The following is a 21,138-nucleotide window of genomic DNA, read 5'->3' on the forward strand; positions in this document are numbered from 1 at the left end:
TTATGGGACAATTAAGATTATTTTATTTAAACTTTTGAAAATCAAAAATTATATTAGGAGTATCTTTCCTCCGCCCTCTAAAAATAGTCCTTATAATATATAAATTTAAATTCAATTAAATTTCAAAATAAGTAGAAGAAATCGACGGTGGTGAAAGAAAATAAAAAAAAGCACAAGTGACAAACTTGGTATCATCCTTTCCAAATGTTGAGCCCGAACGCGGCCTTCTGCTCATCAACGACACGTATGTTTTTTTTACCATTTGCAAAAGTCAACAGCACGAGTCTACTGTCCAACAAGGCATTTTCAGTGACCTTAGTCTTAGATGCATGAAAAGGTACAAAAAAAAAAACAAAAAAACCTGGTAAATACTCATAATTTAATAATATCGATATGTAAAATCAAAAAAATAATATGAAAGAAGCCCCACGCAGAAACTTTGGGCCAAGTCCTGTGTACTGTACCACTTGGAATATTCAAAGCAATTTCTCAATCTCTGTTAATCTTATCATTATTATTACTTCCTGCAATTTTCGCCTGTATTTTCTTGGCAACTCCAAAATATCATGTATCTCGAGGTTGGGTCTTCATTTTTACCATTTGTTTTTTTTCTGGTACAGTCAACAAACCTTTTGATTCTTTGAGTTGGGCTATCAAAATTTTCCAATTTTTGCCAAGACTTTGTAGCAATCCTTAATCAGGTCAGCTATCTATATTATCATACTATTTAGTATAATTTTCGTTGTCTTAAACAAGTTAAGTCTCCTTGGTGCTTGTTTTGTTCCCTTTTGCTTCAAATGGATGTAACCCATAATGTCCCTTTCTTGATCTTGAGCATTTTTCATCTCATGTTCTTGAAAAAGGTGTAAAATTGAGAAAGTTTTTACCAAGATTTCAACTTTTCTGTTCGCAAGCTACAACCTCAAAAGACAATTTGCCTCCCTTGCATAAAGTTTAGAGACGAAATTCAAGCCCATTAATTTGGTATCCTGAGCTGTAGCAAATTATATTTTGTGTTTTACAGCTTTTAAGTAGTGGGTGTTCTTAGAGGAGAATCTTAGTAGCTCAGTTGGTTGTCTAACTCAACTCTCACCTTGTTGTGAGTGTTTGATTCCCACCTTGTAATCCCCTCCCAAATTCCCCTTCCCCACCCCCCACCCCCCACCCCCCGCCCCCTTTTTTTTTTCTTTTTTGAAAGTGGTTTCTGATTTGCATACTTGGAAACTATAATGAAGGTTTCGTGAGGCAAGATGAAGCTAAGTGAAGGCTTTTCCTCCTGTGGAATTATTACTTGATAGATTGACTGTGGACTTCCTAGATTGAATCACATGGGATGGGATAGCCTTAACTCTGGTCCTTGAGAGTTTTTCCAGGGTGAAAACATGGTGCCAGATGTGATTGGTGGTCCTTTTGCAGATCTCCTCTCTTCAACTATAGAGTGCATCCTTGAAATAGTACTTACTTCCAAGAATGTCTTTATAGAGAGAAAGAGTTTTGCAGAACTTTCGGCTTATTTGAATCGTATTGTTCCTTTTCTTAAGGAGATCAATAGGAAGAATATTAATGATTCCACACCCTGGGAAAATGTTATAGAAATTCTTAACCGACAGACAGTGGATGCAAGAAAACTTATCTCGGAATGCAGTAAGATAAACAAGGTCTATCTCTTAATGAATTGTCGGCTTATTGCAAAGCGCATTGAAAATATCACCAGGGAAATTAGCCGTGCATTAAGTTGCATTCCTTTAGCTTCTCTTGACATTTGTTCGGGTATAAAGGAGGAGATTGTCCAGCTGATTGATAGTATGCGTACAGCGGAATTTAGAACAGCCATAGCTGAAGAAGAGATATTAGAGAAGATAGACTCAGGTATACATCAGAGAAATGTTGATCGATCCTATGCCAACAAGTTGTTAGTTTCAATTGCTGAGGCCATTGGAGTTTCAACTGAAAGCTCAGCTTTAAGGAGAGAATTTGAAGAATTCAAAAATGAAATAGAGAATGCACGGCTAAGGAAAGATCATGCTGAAGCCTTGCAGATGGACCAAATAATTGCTCTGCTAGAAAGGGCAGATGCTGCAACATCCCGTCAGGAAAAAGAAAAGAAGTACTTCACAAAGAGGAAATCATTGGGCAGTCAACCTTTGGAACCACTTCTGTCATTCTATTGCCCAATCACTCATGAGGTTATGACTGATCCTGTGGAGACTCCTTCAGGGCATACTTTTGAAAGGTGTGCAATAGAGAAGTGGTTGGCAGAGGGAAATTTGTGTCCTGTGACATCTACACCTTTGAACAATACAATGATGCGACCGAATAAAACTCTGCGGCAGTCAATTGAGGAATGGAAAGACCGAAATACAATGATCACTATAGCTAACATGAAATTGGAACTATCATCCACCAAGGAGGAAGAAGTTCTCAATTGCCTGGAACAGCTAAGGGATATTTGTGAGCAGAGAGAAATACACCGAGAATGGGTTATTTTGGAGGACTATATTCCTATTCTAATCAAGCTACTGGATTTGAAAAGTAGGGATATCAGGAATCTTGTTCTTGAGGTGCTCTGCGTACTTGCAAAGGATGGTAATGATGCTAAGGTACTTAATTCTTTTTGAAATATTATAGGTTTTTCAATGTGTCCTCTTTACTTTACTCTGAGGGCCTATAAGATCACTATGTCTCTGCTTTCTATATGTAAGATTATTAATCTCTCAAATTTTGGGAAATGGAAGTTAAAAACAGTGTATGTGTTGAACGTTGTCACTAGGTACAAGTCTTAATTTTAAGCTTTAAGAATTTGGCTGGCCAAATATATTGACTTTGTCCATATTCATCCGACAATGTCACCATGGTTGGGGCACAACAATTTGAGTATCATGGCATACCCAAGAGGGTACTGACAGTGTAGAAAGCCACATAGGATGTGAGCACCACATGATCCTATTTGGTGCAGTGCAGATCTCACACAATTTTTTTGATAAAATAATTTAAATGTGATTAGGTTTAAGTATGAGATCCACTCTTGCCCAGTTCAGTCAGAAATGGCATTTCGTCGTGCCATATGAGAAAACTGCTGTTAGTTTAAGTAGTTCTAGAGCAATGAGAATCTCTCACAGTTAATCGCTGATGAGACCTATTGTGCCAAAATGCATTTGAAAATCTATACAAGGTATTTGCTTTAGAGAGAGAGAGAGAGTGAGAGAAAAAACCTCTATAGTATATCATTTTCCTTTAGGTTAAAATTTTTCATTTCTGGGCTTGTGGAAATTACATGTAGAAATTTTATGGTTCACTATTTGTAGCTTCCTATGATTTTTGTTAGGAATGTCATACGTTCTTTCTAACAGTTTCATATGATTCTAGATCTAGCAATTTCATAGGTCAATTCATTGAGTTGATGTGTAATTGTGTATGCAGGAAAATATCACATTTACCATATTAGAAATTCTGACGAGTTTGATATGATAATGCAAAATTTTGTACTTCACACCTCTGTATAATTAACACCCTTGAGGAGAGTATGTTTCTCCACATGTATGTATTTGTATTTCCCCTGACCCGGAGTTGCTTTTCTATATTTTTCCTATATATGCTTTTTGGTTTCAGATGCGTGATGTTGAAATGTCATGCTTCTCTCACAGACTAGAATTTGATCCAAAACAATTTCAACTAAGAGCTCATTTACTTTTTGATATCCAATAACACCGGTTAGTAAATGGGCATGAAGTCATTTACTTGCATATATATATATATATATATATATTCACAGACTGGAATTTGATCCGATACCATGTCAACTAAGAGCTCATTTACTTTTTAATATCCAATAATATTTGGAATATGGTATAATCAAAATCAATTATTTGTTATCACGCTCAGAGTATAATATCACATACCTGCAAACTTGATAGCTTAAGTCTTAATGACTTGGTGAAGACTCTCACATGAAGTGTATTGCAGGAAAGAATTGCTGAAGTTGATAATGCATTGGAATCTATTGTTCACTCACTTGGACGTCGCATTGGTGAAAGGAAGTCAGCAGTAGCATTATTACTGGAATTGTCAAATTGCAAGTCAGTTCAGGAGTCCATTGGGAAGGTTCAAGGTTGCATACTTCTTTTAGTTACTATGTCAAGCTGTGATGACAACAAAGCCGCCAAAGATGCAAGGGATGTTTTGGAGAACATTTCATTTTCTGATGACAATGTTATCCTGATGGCCAAGGCTAACTATTTCAAGTACTTGTTGCAACGTCTTTCTTCTGGTTAGTTTCTGTCATTTTACCTTCTTTGACCTTTAAGAACACTGACACTTTTCTGATGTGGGTTCTTAGTTTTTGGTTTAGATAACTTGATTAATATATAGAAACCTGAGAATGGTTTACTTTGTCGCAGTTGCCGGATCTTTCTCAGTGTGCACATCATTAATTACCAAGATTTGGGAGCTTGATGAGAACATTTTTTTCTTTTCTTTGTTTAAATTCGGAGTTCTTACACATTGTGATATACTTAACCAATTTAATGGAGGATGGCTCCAGAAAATTTTCAGCATTAAACTAATAGCATTATTACTTCTGTAAATCTTGCGCGCTTCTTTTAAGCAAGCACCGTAGATGTCACGTCCCGGGAGGGTACCCTAGACGTGACCGACACTCGAAACCCATTACTGGCTCCCGAGCGAACCAGTTGGCCTGATCACACATCCGTTCATTCATTCAATCAGCAGAAGACTTAAAATAAAGAGGTAATTAAGTGGGCAATTCCAATCAACAATCTAGCTCAAGGAAGAAAGGCCATGGGCCAACAACTCTAACTCCAATCTATGTCATTAAAATAGTCTGACAAGAACAATTCAAGAAAATAAAATACTCAATCGATTCATCACTATCTAGTCTATGAAGCCTCTATCACTACTATCTAATTGGTGCCAATGACAGGTTCATATCTACCTCAAATCAGAATGAAAAGACTCTACTCGACGCAAGAATAACAATAGTGGTATCCTCCGAATGTTGGGGAGGACTCACCAATAAGCTGAGTGTGAACAGATCCTCAACGGTGCGCCTATTGATGATCTCTTAAATCTGTCTCTGCATTATGAAACGATGCAAGTCCAAATGGACGTCAGTACGTGGAATGTACGAGTATGTAATATGGCAGAATGAAACATGCGTCAAGATAGAATAATATCGGTTCAAATATCTCAAGTCAGAAAGATAAGAGAGACTCAATCAAGGTGTCATAAGTCTAAAGTAAGAATACAGTTTAGACAGAGACCAGTCATATACAATTCAATCCAATCATGTACAATCCAATTCAATCCAATCATGTACAACCCAATTCAATCCAATCATTTACAATTCGATCCAATCCAATCATATACAATCCGATCCAATTCAATCATATACAATCTGATCCAATCCAATTCAATCGTATACAATCCAATCACATACCATTCAATCCAATCATGTACAATCCAATTCAATCCAATCATTTACAATTCGATCCAATCCAATCATATACAATCCGATCCAATCCAATCCAATCCAATCGTATACAATCAACTCAACAATAAAGTTAAAGGACTCAACTCAATAGATATGCAAATTAGAATTTAACAATGTTTTACAATTCGACTCAATTATCTACAATCTCAATCAAACCAATCATATCATGCATAATCCACTCAATTTGGGAGTTTCTCTAACCGACAAACATCACCTGTGAGCTAGTGATGTACAACAAGCCGACGTTGTTGCAACGTTCGTTCAAAACTTTGTCAGGGTATGAACGAATCAACCAATCATGGATCCAACAATCAATTAAGTCCTATCATGTCAGGACAATGAAATAGGGAAACATCCGACTTTAACTGTCCAATCCTCTCCTACGTTAGCTACGTAGTTCATGGAATTCGAGTAGGGACTATACTCTTATCCAATTCAGTGCTCGATATTCCTCCCAAGACTCAATATGCTCATATCTATCAGGTGAGTAAATACTCAAAATACTCATTTAGTCTCTTTTGGACTTAGTTCAAATCAACTAATTTAATCTCATTGGACTCTTTTCAAAACTCAATCAATCTGGTCTCATTGGACCTTCTTTCAAAATCAACTCATCTCAATTATCACTCTTCTCTTTAAATTTGTTAAAATCTCAACTCAATGAATGCAGTAAATATTAAATGCATTTAAAACATAATTTCCCCCTCAACTTAATCTCAAAATAGACGTTTTAATGTAAAAATGCTCAACTCGTTTATACTCAAAATAATAATTAAGAGACTTCTCAAACCTCAACTCATGCTTAAACTCTTTTTAAATCAAAGATGAAGATAATCATTCTTTAAACTCAAAATAGTGCATAAATAATTTATCCAAAAACGTTCACAAATCATTTTTAAAATTCCTTCTCAAACAATCATTTATACTCAAAATGCTCATAAGACTCCAATTAAATCGAATTATGTAAATCACATTATGTAGTCACATTAGACTCCAATCCATTTCATCTCAAAACATCATCATACATAACCTCTTCATCAATCATTTTACCTTTGTTAAAGATAAACATCATTCACATCATCATCAAACATCTTGCTCCAAAATCCTCATTTAACTCTATATTCAATTTCATCAAACTCATTTAAAAAAATTACATCATTTCACTTTGAAAACAATATTTTTTTTATTATACATAAAAACCATCAATCTCAACCTCAAGACAAATTATGACCAAAATGAAATCTCATCTTGGTTTCATGTGAATGAATACATGAATCCATACTCTAAACAAAGCTCAGCTCAAGAACATCATTAATACATATGAATTTATATACAAAACTAGATAGAAATTTTAGATAACTCAAGAACTCAACTCATGAAACCTCAAAACTCAACTCAACTCGAATCAATCGAGATGTAGGGCACGTGGATGAAATCAATCCAACGTTGTGAGTAGCCTTACATACCTGGAATGAAGATCATCTCACCGAAAATCAAGACTTGAAGGAATGGCTTGAAACCTAACTCTTCTTCTTCTTCTCTCCAAGTCTTCTATGCCTAAGATGTGGAGAAAACCCTCTTTGGGTATTATGAAGAACTGATTTTTAGTCCCAAAACGGCTAGGGTTATATTTGGGATAGGTGGGGAAAAGTCTGGAATGCCCTTTCTCAAGAAAAATCTGAAAAACGAGTCCAGTACCCTACAGGAGCTATAGTGGCATGCCGCGCCAAAGGCCAAACTACTGCAGCTAGTTTCGGGCGCTATAGTGGCGCCGGGCGCCACTCCAGCTCCAGGCTTGAAATTGTTGCAGTGATAGTCTATAGTAAAATGGTCATAACTTTTGACTTCGAACTCCAAAAAATGCAATCTTGGTGGGTTGGAAAGAAGACTAAAAGACCTTTAATTTGATAGGTCATTGGTCACCTAACTCTTAATATTGTAAAGGTTATGGTCGTTTGAAGTTGACCCTTATACGAACTCATCCGAAAACTTAGCCGATAGAAATTCTTTGGACTTGGCTTGGTGTTAGAGATCGCTCATGAACCTAAACCACATCTAATACCCTTCAAATAATTAGCAATTGATCCTAGCTCATATATACAATTACAAATCATTCATTTTAAGTCTATGCGCATATGAAGAATGGTTCGAGTCTTGACGAAAAATTTTGGGCTGTTAAGGTAGATCTTTGAGATTGTATACTTTACAGTTGACAATATTACAAATAGTTTATATACCTGTGTTATCCAGTGTTATCTTATTCTTCCATTTTTTTAGTGCTGTTCTTTTTTGCTTCGATTGTCATACTATTTGTTGTTACTACTGTTCTTTCTTCATTATTTGCATCATGGCTTCTTCACTTATGTATTCCCTTTTACACCTGCTTTAAAATGTTTTATTTGAGACGGCCTCTCTATCACAAGATAAGGCTAAAGCTTGCGTACACACCACCCTCCCCATACTCCACTTGTGGGATTATACTGGGTATGTTGTTGTTGTTGTAATATTACAAATAGTTCCTATGACACAAATTGAGTTTGTAATGCCTCCTAATGTACTGTCATGCCAATTTTAAATTGTAAAGTTTTCCTGCTTTTAACAAATGTATACATATAAGCTGTGCTAGATTGACTCCTTTTTGGTTAGAATGGTCCCATGCTTGTTATTGAGCATAGATGAATTCTCTGTTTCTTTTTAATGGTAGTAGAGTATCAGTAACAAGTTCGTCAACAGCTCATCTGTTTTTTGTCAATATAATGCTGCAGAAAGTGCCCAATACATTTTGCAATTTTACAGTTATGTCCACTGATAGGAGTGATGACAAAAGAAACCAATATGGATACTTGGATACACAATTTAGTAGAAGAGCAAAATTTACTTCTTGTATTAGAGTCTCTCTAATATTTTCTTATGGAGTACTCAAATCATAACCATTACTTATTTTCTTCTTACCTAACAGGATCCAGTGATGTGAAGCTCCTAATGGCAAAAGCCTTAGGAGAGATGGAGTTGACGGATCATAATAAGTCATCTCTATTTGAGGAGGGAGTTCTAGATTCCCTTCTTTCCTTGTTGTCACATGGTGAAACTGAAGTGAAACAAGCATGTGTGAAAGCCCTTCTAAACCTCTCTAGTTTACCAAGGAATGGACAGGAGATGATCAGAAAAGGTGTTATGCGTCCACTGCTTGATATGTTGTACCGTCACACATCTTCCCAAAGTCTGCGGGAACTTGTAGCAGCGACTATTACAAAACTTGCCTTCTCTGCAAGCAGTGAAATGCTTTCACTGCTTGATGCTGATGAAGACGTTTATAAACTCTTTTCCCTAGTTAACTTGAATGGCCCAGCTGTGCAGCAAAGCATACTCCAGGCTTTCTGCGCCATGTGCAAGTCTCCATCTGCTGCTAGTGTCAAGACCAAGCTAGCACAGGTATTCCCCTCTTACGAAAGAAGTGGTCTTTCTGAGTAATAGCATGTATCGTCATCGAGAAACCTACTTTTTACCCAAATAAATTCATCCATTTAACTATGCAGCAACAGATGTGGTAACTAAAACTTGCTTTTGAGAGTTAGCTCAGTTACTAGTGTACAGCCTTCTTGAAACTTTCATCTGAGATGCCTACCTGTTTTGAAATTTGTAATAAGCAATATCACGAGACAACAACATAGAATTCCTTTCTGTGGAAAATGACACAAAACTCATGCTTAGCCATAATTACTGACAGACTCTTACAGTTTTATATGATTATGTTATGATTCTTACTACTCATTTTACTTTTTGATGCTCCTTGATGCTAAAGGATTTTTGGATATTTCTACACAAATATTTCATGAATTGTATACAAATTTTCCTTCAAAATGTAAAATCGTTTTCTGTTCTTCTCTTTAGTTTTGTCAATCAGAAAATATCAGCAACCTGTTCCTACTAGGAAGTCCTGTTGACTCCCTTCATTTGAATGGAATGGTGTGGTCTGAAATAAGGCCCATTCTTGCAAACACGGGGTTTACATAATAATGCAAAAGCTGACCACTTCCCAAATTGAAAACTTAATTGTTGCTCTATATTTTCATACTATTATATAGTTAAACACAACCCACTTATGCACCGCCGTAAATGTAAACACATTAACGTGTAAGTTGTGCTCTGCACTTGACACATTTTCTGCTATCTTTATGTTTCCCACTCAAAATAGTGGTAGCTTTGCTGTTGATGATGGCTCCTTAGGTATTTTATGTCTTTTTTTAAAAAAAAAAAAAAATTCCACTCAATACTGATAATGTTGCATCCACAGTGCTCAGCTGTCCAAGTGCTTGTGCAATTCTGTGATCATGGCAATTCAAATGTACAGTCAGATGCAATCAAATTATTATGTTGCTTGATTGAAAATGGCAATGGAGCTGTGATCAAGGAGTACGTGGATCAAAACTTCATTGAAATGCTACTTAAGATCATTAAGACTGCGCAGGATGAAGACGAAATTGTTTCTGCAATGGGGATTATCTCTAACCTTCCCAAATCTCCTCAAATCTCTGAGTGGCTTTTTGCAGCAGAAGGACTTCCAGTCTTTTCCAGATTTCTTGATGAGGTAAAGCATAAGAGTTCCTGTAAGCTTCAGCTGGTAGAAAATGCTGTCGGGGCATTATGTCATTTCACAGTCTCAATAAACCAGCAAACACGGAGGATAGCTGGCATTGTTCCCAAGCTGGTACGACTGCTAGACCTGGGAACAAGCTTGACGAAAAAACGAGCTGCAATTTGTCTTGCACAGCTTTCAGAGAATTCACAAGCACTGACTCATCCAATCCCAAAGCGTCCGGGGTTATGGTGCTTCTCACCTTCACAGGTAGAACTTTGCCCTATTCACCAAGGGATATGCACACTAAAAATTTCATTTTGTTTGTTAGAGGCTGGCGCAGTGGGACCTCTGGTGAGGGTTCTTGGGGATCCAGATCCTGGAGCCTGTGAAGCTTCTTTAGATGCCTTATTGACTTTAATTAAGGATGAAAAACTTCAAAGTGGTGCTAAAGTTCTTGCTGAAGAAAATGCCATACCATCAATGATAAAACTACTTGATAGTCCTTCCCCTAGACTGCAACAAAAGGTTCTGAATTCATTAGAAAGACTTTTTAGGTTGGTGGAATACAAGGTGACGTATGGATCCTCTGCTCAGAGGCCTTTAGTTGACTTGACACAACGAGGAAGTAGCAACATCAAATCTGTAGCAGCAAAGGTACTTGCTCAGTTGAATGTGCTTCATGACCAGTCCTCTTATTTCTAACAGTTGAGCCATGATCCTTGAGGGCATTGGTTACAGTTAGGTTGCAAGTAGAGCAAGATATATCCTACCTAGGCATAGAACCCCAGCTTTATGAGAAAGAACCTCAGTTTGGAAGGCATGAGCTTGAGTTAGTGAAGATTGCAAGGTAGCTCTTGTTTTAGTGAAATGCAAAGCCCTTGCATCTGATATCTTGTGGTGCTTTCTGGCAATCGCGGTGAACATTCAGGAACCGCGGGTAACATAATTTTTGTTTCTTTTGAAATTCTTGCATTCTTAGGGTTGAGTAACAATCAAATACTTCAGGTTTTGATTCTTTATCTTTGATAAAACCTGATTTATGTTTATGTGGGAAACAAGCAATTTGGGCTGACCTCCCCATGACAGAGTGGTTACTCAAGTCCTTTGTTGTAAAATATGTCGGAATTCTTTAGTCATTCAAGTCATAGCCAATTGTTTCAGCTGTAATATATTCTGAATTCTTTACTGATGAAAGTAATAGCTTATTGATTCTTTTGTTTCTTCTTACACTTTGTTGTCATCAGCTTAGAGGACGGGATCCTCGCTAAACTGGCATTCTTTTCTCCTTCTATTTTTTCGTTTCTCTTTTAGCATTTCCATATTATTCTTTTAGAAAATTGTTCATCAGCTAGCACTCCACCGATGTTTGAATTTCACTATATGTAATTAGTTGTAAGGTCTGTTCCCTCTACAGCTTATTGATTCTCTTTACTAAAGTTGAACAATATTTGGATATTATGCCTTCTACATGAACTAATGATTAAAACTGGAAAAAAAAAAAAACTTGATCATCCCAAAAATTTACCAATAGCTATGAGCATTATAAACATTTCGCTATATCAAATTCAATATATACTCCGTATGAGCTTGTTCACATAATCTGTCTGAGCCCAGGGATGGGGTTGCAATAGGCTAACAACCACAGTAAAGCTAGTTATTGTTGTTATATCAAAGCCAATTTCCATGACCTATCGTTGTTCCACCAACAATGACTAGGCTTCAATCCCAAACAAGTTGGGACTGATTATAAGAATCCTATTACAAGTCTATTTGGCTTAACTTATCTGAAATAACTTATAAACCAAAAAAAATCCAAATGAGATCTATGGTTCTCCATTTAAGCTCCCATCTAGAAAAATTAAACAAGCAAGCGTTTTCAAGGTGTGTCAATGCCACACATAGTTCATTAAAAATTTATTTTGGTCTAGCGTGTCATGTCCAAGTTTCACTCTATATTATCTTGGGTGTTGTTTGGAATCAAGAAGTTTGATCGATATTCACAAATGCCAACTTTTAAGACCACTTAAATCTCTTATAAGGTAGATTTTGTATTTTTTTTTATTATTCTAGTTTCGAATTGTGCACTACCGTTTTGAAAGACTGACTTATAAGATTTTTGCATGTTGATTGACGCATCAAACATTTCTTATGAACCAACTGAAACAAATTCACGCCCACACTCTCCGAAATGGCACCGACTTTACACAGTTCTTGATCGCAAAGCTTATTGAAATCCCAAACATCCCGTACGCCCACAAAGTGTTCGACAATATTACCAAACCAACTGTCTTCCTCTACAACAAGCTCATTCAAGCCTATTCTTCCCATGGACTTCCCAGCCGGTGTTTTTCTCTCTACATCCAGATGCGCCGGCAAGGCTGCTCCCCTAACCCACATTCCTTCACATTTCTATTTGCTGCATGCACCAAACGTTCCAGTCCCATTCAAGGCCAAATGTTCCATGTCCATTTCATCAAATGGGGTTTTGAATTTGATATTTACACATTAACTGCACTTGTTGACATGTATGCTAAAATTGGCTTGTTGCCTTCCGCGCGAAAGCTCTTCGACGAGATGGAAATGAAGGATGTGCCCACTTGGAATTCTTTGATTGCTGGGTATGCCAAGAATGGAAATGTGGAAGAAGCTTTCAAATTGTTTTCAGTTATGCCTTCAAGGAATGTGATTTCCTGGACTGCAATGATCTCAGGCTATTCGCAAAATGGGAAGTATGCAAATGCTCTAGCTGTCTACAAGGAAATGGAGAAAGACAGAGGGGTAAAGCCTAATGAAGTCACAATTGCTAGTGTTCTTCCAGCCTGTGCAAATCTTGGGGCGCTGGAGGTTGGGGAGAAGATTGAAGCTTATGCAAGAGCAAATGGATTCTTTATGAATATGTTTGTTTGCAATGCTGTGCTTGAAATGTGTACAAAATGTGGTAAAATTGATAGGGCAATGCAACTCTTTCACGAGATTGGTAGGAGGAGGAACTTATGTTCTTGGAATACCATGATCATGGGGTTAGCTGTCCATGGAAAAGGTGATGAAGCTCTTAAGCTTTTCAACCAAATGCTGGTAAGCCTTTGCAAGTATTCTCTTTGTTCTTATTTGCTGTTGTTATGCCTATGAACATCCAATTACAGCAGCAAGAATGAGCTTTTACAGTGGAATTTACATGATTGTGCTGATGTTGACACAGGGAGAAGGAAATGCACCTGATGATGTCACATTTGTAGGAGCAATCTTAGCATGCACACATGGAGGCATGGTAGCAAAGGGATGGGAACTCCTCAAATTGATGGAGCAAAGATTCTCCATAGCTCCAAAGTTGGAACACTATGGCTGTATGGTTGATCTCTTAGGCCGGGCTGGGAAATTGCAGGAAGCTTATGATCTTATACAAAGCATGCCAATGAGACCTGATTGTGTTATATGGGGAACTCTGCTTGGAGCCTGCAGTTTCCATGGCAATGTTGAACTGGCTGAGAAAGCAGCCGAATTCCTTTCTGTATTGGAGCCGTGGAATCCTGGGAATTATGTTATTCTCTCGAACATCTATGCAAGAGCTAGCCGGTGGGATGGTGTTGCAAGGTTAAGGATACTGATGAAGTCCTCTCAGATTACAAAAGCAGCAGGGTACAGCTTCATTGAGGAGGGAGGTGATATTCATAAGTTTATAGTAGAGGATAAATCCCATCCAAAATCAAATGAGATATATCCACTGCTTGATTTTGTCACGACTAGATTAAAGTTTGATGTAAGCACCATTGATATTGATTTGGATTCTATTGTTGAATAGAATGTTAGCAAAAAAACTGAATAGTTTTTGGACCTACATTTCTCTCCTTCCTATTCTGTTTAGAGTGAAGTGATTCCTCCTCCACCAACTCCAATTACTCGAGACTAATGTAATTAAAACTTGATTAACAATCCAAGCTATACATGTTTCTGAAAATCAGGGTGTGGTTAAGGCTTGAAACTCCCTCCTTGTTGCGAACACAAATTCCACACTAATAGCGTCCAAAGTCCAAACAAATAAAAGGAAAAAAATGAAAACAATATTCACACTGACTGAGGAGATGAATATAATTTCAAGAACAAACCAGAAAAGGTCGCTTTAAGTTCATCAAATCTACTGTAAGATGGCAGATTCAATAATAAATGAATAATACATACTAGAATTTGTAATACATGGAAACCCCTCCTGGAAAGAATCAGGGAAAAAACAACAGGTTTTGCTTCAGAAACCTTGAAGTTTATGATAACAAGAAGCCTTCCAAGGCATGTGATCAAAGGCTATATAGCCTCAACAAATATCACCCCAAAGAGATTTTTCATTTCTGACCAATATACATTTAATTCCCACCTAACTTGCATATCAGCTCAAAAGAAACTTCCTATAATCAATAATAAAATCGAGCATATTCTAGCAGAATACATTATGCAGCTTTTAGTTTAGTTCTTCTTCTCCTCCCCAAAAATTTGAGGACTTCATCAATAAGAATAACAGGTGCAGAAAGCAAGATGACTAGAAGCCATTCATTTAGGCTTAGTGGGACAATACCAAATATATCTGCTAGGAAAGGAACATAGAGTATCACGCTATGTAGGCCAAATGAGACTGACATAGCAACAAGAAGCCAAGGATTTCTCCAAGGTGGCATTTTGATCAAGCTGTTGTCTTCGGAGAGGGCATTGAGAGAATTAAACATCTCAATTGCCACCAGGACAGAGAGTGACAGTGTCATGGCCTTCACTTTACCAACAGTAAAATACTCACAAGGGTCAGAAAAGGTAATCAGGCGGTTACCAGCCTTGAATGAACTCACAGTAAAATTTGGCCATGCTGAGCATTCACCCCAGTTGCGAAGCTGTGATAGTTCAACAAGCGTGTGGCCATCACTCACAAGATTAATACCAAGGAAAGAAGCCTGGGTGTACCACACTATGAATATACCGACAGTTGCAATGCCCACATAAGAACCAATGACCTGAAAGTTATCTCAGAAATCAGAATGTAAGATACAGCTTAGCTTGTCGAGAAGTTTATTCAATATATTGAAGAACAGATGAACATGTGATAAAAAGTTATAGTTAGTTGCTTAGACAACAGAGCATCTCATTTCTCTCTTTGGTGCATCCACTTCTTTTTCTAGGCAGCTTATGTTGCATTTCATTTTCCAGAAGATAATAGTTGCTGCTTATGCAGGGAACGGTAAACATATTGCTTTTGGTATATAAGCTGAAAGTAAAGCTAATTTTATACAGCGTAAGAGGGGTTTTAACCACACAGCCAGGGAAATGCTGCAGTAAGCACAGCCTGTCCTAATCAAATGAGGCATTCTCATCACTAGTACTTTCTGCACGTACTTAGCAGAACAAAGTATAAAAACTTGGGGAAAAAGGAAAGAAATAAAGTAGATTTATTTCTAACTATTAGAGAAAAATGAAGAAGTAACTAATTTAACTCTCCTTTTTTTTTCTTTTTTTTTTTTTTTTTTGGGGGGGGGGGGGTCAAATATTAATATAACTTACAACAACATAATCAATGTGATCCTATAGGATGTACACAGACCTTACCCCTACCTTTGTAAAGTAGAGAGGTTGTTCCCGAAAGACCCTCCGCTCAAAAGGGCAACATGTAATGCAGGATTGTAACAAAAGAGACAGCAAATAGCAAGATACAAAACAAATGCAGCAACATATAACAATACACATCGGAGAATAAGAAATAGTGATCCAAACTGACCATATAGCGGAAGAAAACCCAGGAATTTATTAGAGCATCATTGCTCTTCCTAGGTGGTTTCTGCATTATGTCAACATCAGCAGGGTTAAATCCGAGAGCTGTAGCAGGTGGGCCATCTGTTACTAAATTTACCCAGAGCAACTGCACAGGTATCAAACATTCTGGTATGCCCAAAGCAGCAGTCAAGAAAATGGAGATGACTTCACCAACGTTGGATGATATCATATATCTTCATCAGCAAAGAATACAAATGAAATTAAGTAAAAGAGAGCATGACTAATTCTTGGAATAATCAAATAATCACTACCAGAAATACAAGGCTAACCTGATGAAGGCCTTCATGTTATTGTAGATTGAACGTCCCTCTGCAACAGCAGAGACTATAGTACTAAAATTGTCATCCGCCAGAACCATATCAGAAGCTTCTTTTGCAACCTAAACATATTAATTAAACGACCAACAAGTTTATCATATTTAGGAAAAATTCGCATGCAGGGTGATTAAGATAACAAACTTAGTGTCACGGCTTATCGACCAGTGCCTCAGAAGACCTCACTACTCTCCTATTTCAAGAGTGTATTTTAGGTAGTACACGATTAAATAATTGGACTGAGAGCACTAATGTAACAATTCAGAAAATAAGTTGTAACGACCGCACAGGAAAAGCTTATTTCACCTCAGTTCCAGTAATGCCCATGGCTATTCCAATGTCAGCAAGTTTTAGTGCAGGTGCATCATTGACACCATCTCCAGTCATTGCAACTACTTCACTCATCTCCTTCAGCATCCTTACAATTTCTTGTTTGTGCCTGGGCTCAGCACGAGAAAAGACCTTGCCTCCATCTTGTGACAATATCTCAATTTGTTGCTGAGAGGAAAGTGCCATGAATTCTTTGCCAGTAAAACTACTCCCCCTAAGATTCTCACCATCAGAAAATAATTGAATTTCCCTGCAAACGGCCTCAGCAGTCGATTTATTGTCTCCAGTTATAACCATGATTTTGATCCCAGCTCTTCTGCAGTCATTTACTGCCTTGTGAACTTCCTCACGTGGAGGGTCCTGCATTTCAGTCATTTAGTCAAACTACAAGGAAAATGAAGGTTTTCTAGATAGTCATTCATTATACTTGTGAACAAAACCTACTTACCCTTAGACCAACAACTCCCACAAAAACTAGATCACTTTCTATGGAGGAGTAGCAGGATGGATCAAGCAGCTTCTTGTGGGCAGGATGAGTCGCAGCATAGTATCCAGAAAGCTCACCTAAGTCATCTTTATATGCCAAGCCCAAGCACCGCAGACCCTTTGAGCTCATCTCCAAGTGCCTCAACAACAATAGTTGTCTACAAGACTCGTCAATCGGAACAGTTGATCCATCTGCAAGTTGAACATATGTACTACGTTCTAGCAAACTCTCAACAGCACCCTAGACAAAACAAGTTTTAATCAGATGTCAACAGATTACCAAGCTCAACTTCTGAACAAGTGGTAAGTTCAACATCATCAGAGAAAACCTAAGCATTTCCTAGAGTAAATGACTCTGTTGTGGAACTAACTACACAGAAGCATTTTTTTGCAGAAAAGACAGACAAACTGTTGATGTCCATTTTTCATGTTTGGAGACTGACGAACGTTGACAAACTGTTGATGCCCATTTTTCGACTTTTGGAAACTGGAGTACGTTAAAAAACAGTTAAACTGCCACAGCATCTTGTAAAGGAATAACATTGAACCTACTCCTATAGATAAAGATGTTACAGAATCACCCTTATTAGTTACAAAAGATAATGCAGACTCAGTTGCTTGCCAATGGAAATTTCCTACGCGTATACAGTCAACAGCATGCCAACAAGATTACTAGAATTAGACTCAAAATAACAAATTTTCCGGAAAAATGAGTATATCAAAGTCAACAGACAAAGAAAGAAAAAAATTATAGATCAATTATCTCTAGTGTCTAATGTAGTTCAGAAACCGGTTATACAAATAAATATGCAATGACACTTGACTCCATTACTATTGATGTACCATAAATGACATGAAACAACCTTGACAAGTAGTCGATTGCTTCCATTTGGCTCCCGCACAATAACACCCATGGATTTGCGAACACGATCGAATTCCAATGTTGCAACCCTTTTTGATCTTTTCATCCAAAAATCACAGCATCCTATATTAAAAAAGTCTCAATACATTGGTTTGAAAATAGTAGCACATAGAGAGATGAGTGGAGTAAAGTTATGCTCACCTAATTTAACTGTGTTGCGATCAATCAAATAGCTCGATACAATCTGTGCGTCGCGGATCTTGCTCCTTGCTTTGCTATCTGGTACTCCCATCTTTTCCACCAAAACTTTAAGAGCTGCCTCAGTAGGCAATCCAGTTGCTTTGAACAGACGACCATCACAGAAGACCCCAGCATCATTGCAGATTGCACATATTTCAGCCATGAGTAGCAAGTTAGCATCCATATTGCAGCAATTCCAGCCCGTTATTCCCCCATCCTTGGGATCATAAGTTGTCCCTTCGACGCCAAAAACTCGACAGGCTGTAGTTTTCCCTCCCAATGTGAAGAATTCTGACACGGACATCTGATTGGTAGTCAAGGTTCCTGTTTTATCTGAACAAATCACAGTTGTGCATCCTAAGGTTTCCACGCTTGGAAGTTTCCTCACTATTGCGTTCTTTTGTGCCATTTTCCTTGTACCAAGAGCTAAGCAAGTAGTAATTACAGCAGGGAGACCTTCGGGAATTGCAGCCACTGCAAGAGCAACAGCTATCTTGAAATAATATGTACATTTCTCAAATGAGAAACGGACATTTGAAGGCCATCCATCCACAACCTCCCAGGAAAGGAAATATTTGTAGTTGATTGCCCACACAACTAGGCAAACAATGCCAATGGCAGATGTAAGCCTATTACCAAATTCATCAAGTTTCTTCTTCAAAGGGGTGTCACTTTCTTCCATTGACGCATCATGGATTTGTCTTTGAATCTTACCAATCTCTGTGCACATCCCTGTGTTCACAACAATGCAGATGCAGCTACCATTCACAATTGTCGTTCCAGCAAAAACCATGTTCTCTTTGGCCTGCAATTCACAATCATCCATAGCAAGGAAATCGGTGCTTTTAATAACTGGCATTGACTCCCCTGTCAAAGAACTTTGTTCAACCCTTAGGGTTGATGATTCTAAAGTGGCAACTCTCATATCAGCTGGCACTTTGTCACCAACTCGCAGTTCCACGATATCCCCAGGAACAAGCTCCCTTGCTGGTAAATCCGGTACTAAATAACCATCTCGGAATACCTTTGCAGACTCTCCCTGCATCTCTTTTAATGCTTCCAGTGCTTTCTCAGCATTGCTTTCTTGCCAAACCCCGACGATTGCATTGAGTACTAAGATCAAGAGGATTACTAAGGGTTCTACATAGGCCTCGAACCCTGACTCTCCAGTCTCATCCTGATGCAGATAAGCTAGAACAAATGAGATGAAAGCTGCACCAAGGAGGATCTTGATAAGCGTATCATCAAACTGCTCCAAAACAAGCCTCCACAAAGGCTTCCCCTTTTCTTTCTCAAGCTCATTCAAACCATATCTTTCTCGCCTCTTCTCCACTTCATAAGTGCTTAGACCCTTCTCTAATTTTACGTGGTACTCTTTCAGACACTGATTGACAGACCAGGACCAAGCAGGGAATGGTTTTTCTTCCATCGCAAATTGAATCCTCAGCCTAACTTAAATTCCACAGAAATTATATCCAATCATCTCATTCGCTGAAAAGAGATACAAGAATTAACAGTTTGAGCAAAGAAGTACTATTATACTCCCTTCGTCCCAATTTATGTGACACAATTGAAATTTCGAGAGTCAATTAAGTTTTTTATTTGACCTAATTTCTTTTAAGTTGTTAATTATTGTGATTCACAGTAAATTTTTACTTAGTTTTCAAATATACAAATTTTATTTCAAAAAACTTAAAGCTTCTATGTCGAATTCACAATCAAAGTTTAGAAGTTTGAACCTCAAAATTCCAATTGTTCCACATAAATTTGGACAGAGGGAGTAGTATTTTTAGTGTGCAACCCTGGAACGATAAAATTTAAGCAAAATAATAGAGATTGGAAAGCTAAATTAACATCACTAAAGTTAGAAACTATAGCAAATTGGACTTTGCCCAAACAAAATAACAGTACCCAGAGTAAACATGAAGACCAAATAAGAGAAAATTTACAGAATAAGAACATAATAAGAGGTAAAAAGAACCAAGTGCCAACTAGAACTCTACAACAACAACAACATACCCAATGTAGGTCCGGAGAGGGAGGGTAAGACGTACGCACTACCTTTCTCCAACTACAACTCTATCAAGTAATAATTGACAGCTTTTATGACAGACCTAACCAATTATGAACCACATGTAAATTAAAACCAAAACAGGGAAGCCAAGCAGCATTAAAGTACCCAAAAATTTAACAACCCCAGAAACTGCTAATCTATGCAGCAATATGGAAACTTAAAACCATGCAAAGCAAACAACTTTACATAAAAGACAAAAGAATAACGGTCACAGCAAGACGAGTCAAAATAGATCAAGTCTAATGTATAATACCCACATGAAAAAGATTGAAACTTTAGCAATTGCAAGGAAGGCAACAACCATAAATCCCAAAATCAAAAGGAGACAAAAGGAATACAATGAGTTGGGGAAATGTTGTACTAACCTCTTATAAGGAACAATAAAAGCAGTGGCTTTGAGAGAAAGTAACTGACAGATCGGACATAGTATGATGAAAAAGAAAATTCTTGGAAACTTACGGCAAAAATTGTCTTGCTTGAAAAGGCATTCAATAAAGTAAAATATTTTTTAGTGAAAACAAGAAAGACTGAACAACACTTACTTGAAATTAGAATGGAATAACTGTTTTTTTATGCTTTTGAGAGAGACAGAAACCTCTACCAAATGAAGAAGTATTTTAATGGTATAAAAATGTCATCATCCACTTATTTGAAATTTACTTTAGATTTAAAATTTACATTTTTTTAACAGCTCAAAAAATGGATAAAAGGACATTTTTGTATTATTTTCAATAGTTTAAGAGTATTTTAGGTTTTTTTAATAGAATTTTAATTAAATAATTTGAATAATTTTTTAAACATGTAGCGGTCATCTATGGGTTACAATTTTATTATTTAAAATTAATTATAAATTAAAATTTATTTAAAATAATTTTAATTAAATAATTTGAATAATTTTTTTAAACACGCATCGACCATCTATTGGTTATAATTTAATTA

General features: G+C 37.2%; 3 protein-coding genes across 7 annotated transcripts; 2 read left to right on the forward strand and 1 right to left on the reverse strand.

The window, feature by feature from the left end:
* The first annotated feature begins 427 nt into the window (after window positions 1-427).
* Window positions 428-11,315, forward strand: LOC129886426 (U-box domain-containing protein 44-like). Its single transcript, XM_055961099.1, has 5 exons — window positions 428-701; window positions 1,236-2,600; window positions 3,964-4,267; window positions 8,469-8,941; window positions 9,804-11,315. The coding sequence occupies exons 2-5, from the start codon at window positions 1,383-1,385 to the stop codon at window positions 10,788-10,790; spliced, it is 2,982 nt and encodes a 993-aa protein (XP_055817074.1). The 5' UTR covers window positions 428-701; window positions 1,236-1,382; the 3' UTR covers window positions 10,791-11,315.
* Window positions 11,316-11,701: 386 nt separating this feature from the next.
* On the forward strand, window positions 11,702-13,923 carry LOC129886428 (pentatricopeptide repeat-containing protein At5g08510). Its single transcript, XM_055961105.1, has 2 exons — window positions 11,702-13,163; window positions 13,288-13,923. The coding sequence occupies exons 1-2, from the start codon at window positions 12,237-12,239 to the stop codon at window positions 13,885-13,887; spliced, it is 1,527 nt and encodes a 508-aa protein (XP_055817080.1). The 5' UTR covers window positions 11,702-12,236; the 3' UTR covers window positions 13,888-13,923.
* Window positions 13,924-14,124: 201 nt separating this feature from the next.
* LOC129886427 (calcium-transporting ATPase, endoplasmic reticulum-type) lies at window positions 14,125-20,760 on the reverse strand. 5 transcript variants are annotated; one of them, XM_055961104.1, is made up of 8 exons: window positions 20,742-20,760; window positions 18,087-19,616; window positions 17,887-18,008; window positions 16,986-17,264; window positions 16,514-16,897; window positions 16,163-16,272; window positions 15,838-16,066; window positions 14,125-15,079 (listed from the first exon to the last, which is right to left on the reverse strand). In XM_055961104.1, exons 2-8 carry the CDS (start codon window positions 19,552-19,554, stop codon window positions 14,528-14,530), a joined length of 3,144 nt encoding a protein of 1,047 aa, XP_055817079.1. In that variant the 5' UTR covers window positions 19,555-19,616; window positions 20,742-20,760; the 3' UTR covers window positions 14,125-14,527. The 5 variants fall into 5 exon arrangements, with proteins under 5 accessions (XP_055817079.1, XP_055817075.1, XP_055817076.1 ...); XM_055961100.1 differs by lacking the exon at window positions 20,742-20,760 and adding an exon at window positions 20,565-20,694; XM_055961101.1 differs by lacking the exon at window positions 20,742-20,760 and adding an exon at window positions 20,457-20,544.
* Between the last annotated feature and the right edge of the window lie 378 nt (window positions 20,761-21,138).

Source organism: Solanum dulcamara, chromosome 4 (genome assembly GCF_947179165.1).
Source record: "Solanum dulcamara chromosome 4, daSolDulc1.2, whole genome shotgun sequence".
Lineage (NCBI taxonomy): Eukaryota > Viridiplantae > Streptophyta > Magnoliopsida > Solanales > Solanaceae > Solanum > Solanum dulcamara.

Bases quoted from the DNA above. Each gene is read 5' to 3' on its own strand.
- LOC129886428 (XM_055961105.1), top strand. From the start codon at position 12,237: ATGAACCAACTGAAACAAATTCACGCCCACACTCTCCGAAATGGCACC. The intron at 13,164-13,287 runs GTAAGCCTTTGC...ATGTTGACACAG, and splicing joins AGCTTTTCAACCAAATGCTG to GGAGAAGGAAATGCACCTGA.
- LOC129886426 (XM_055961099.1), top strand. From the start codon at position 1,383: ATGGTGCCAGATGTGATTGGTGGTCCTTTTGCAGATCTCCTCTCTTCA. The intron at 2,601-3,963 runs GTACTTAATTCT...AGTGTATTGCAG, and splicing joins AGGATGGTAATGATGCTAAG to GAAAGAATTGCTGAAGTTGA. The intron at 4,268-8,468 runs GTTAGTTTCTGT...CTTACCTAACAG, and splicing joins GTTGCAACGTCTTTCTTCTG to GATCCAGTGATGTGAAGCTC.
- LOC129886427 (XM_055961104.1), bottom strand. From the start codon at position 19,554: ATGGAAGAAAAACCATTCCCTGCTTGGTCCTGGTCTGTCAATCAGTGT. The intron at 18,009-18,086 runs GTGAGCATAACT...TTTTTAATATAG, and splicing joins TCGCAACACAGTTAAATTAG to GATGCTGTGATTTTTGGATG. The intron at 15,080-15,837 runs GTCAGTTTGGAT...GATAACTTTCAG, and splicing joins GGGTTTTCTTCCGCTATATG to GTCATTGGTTCTTATGTGGG.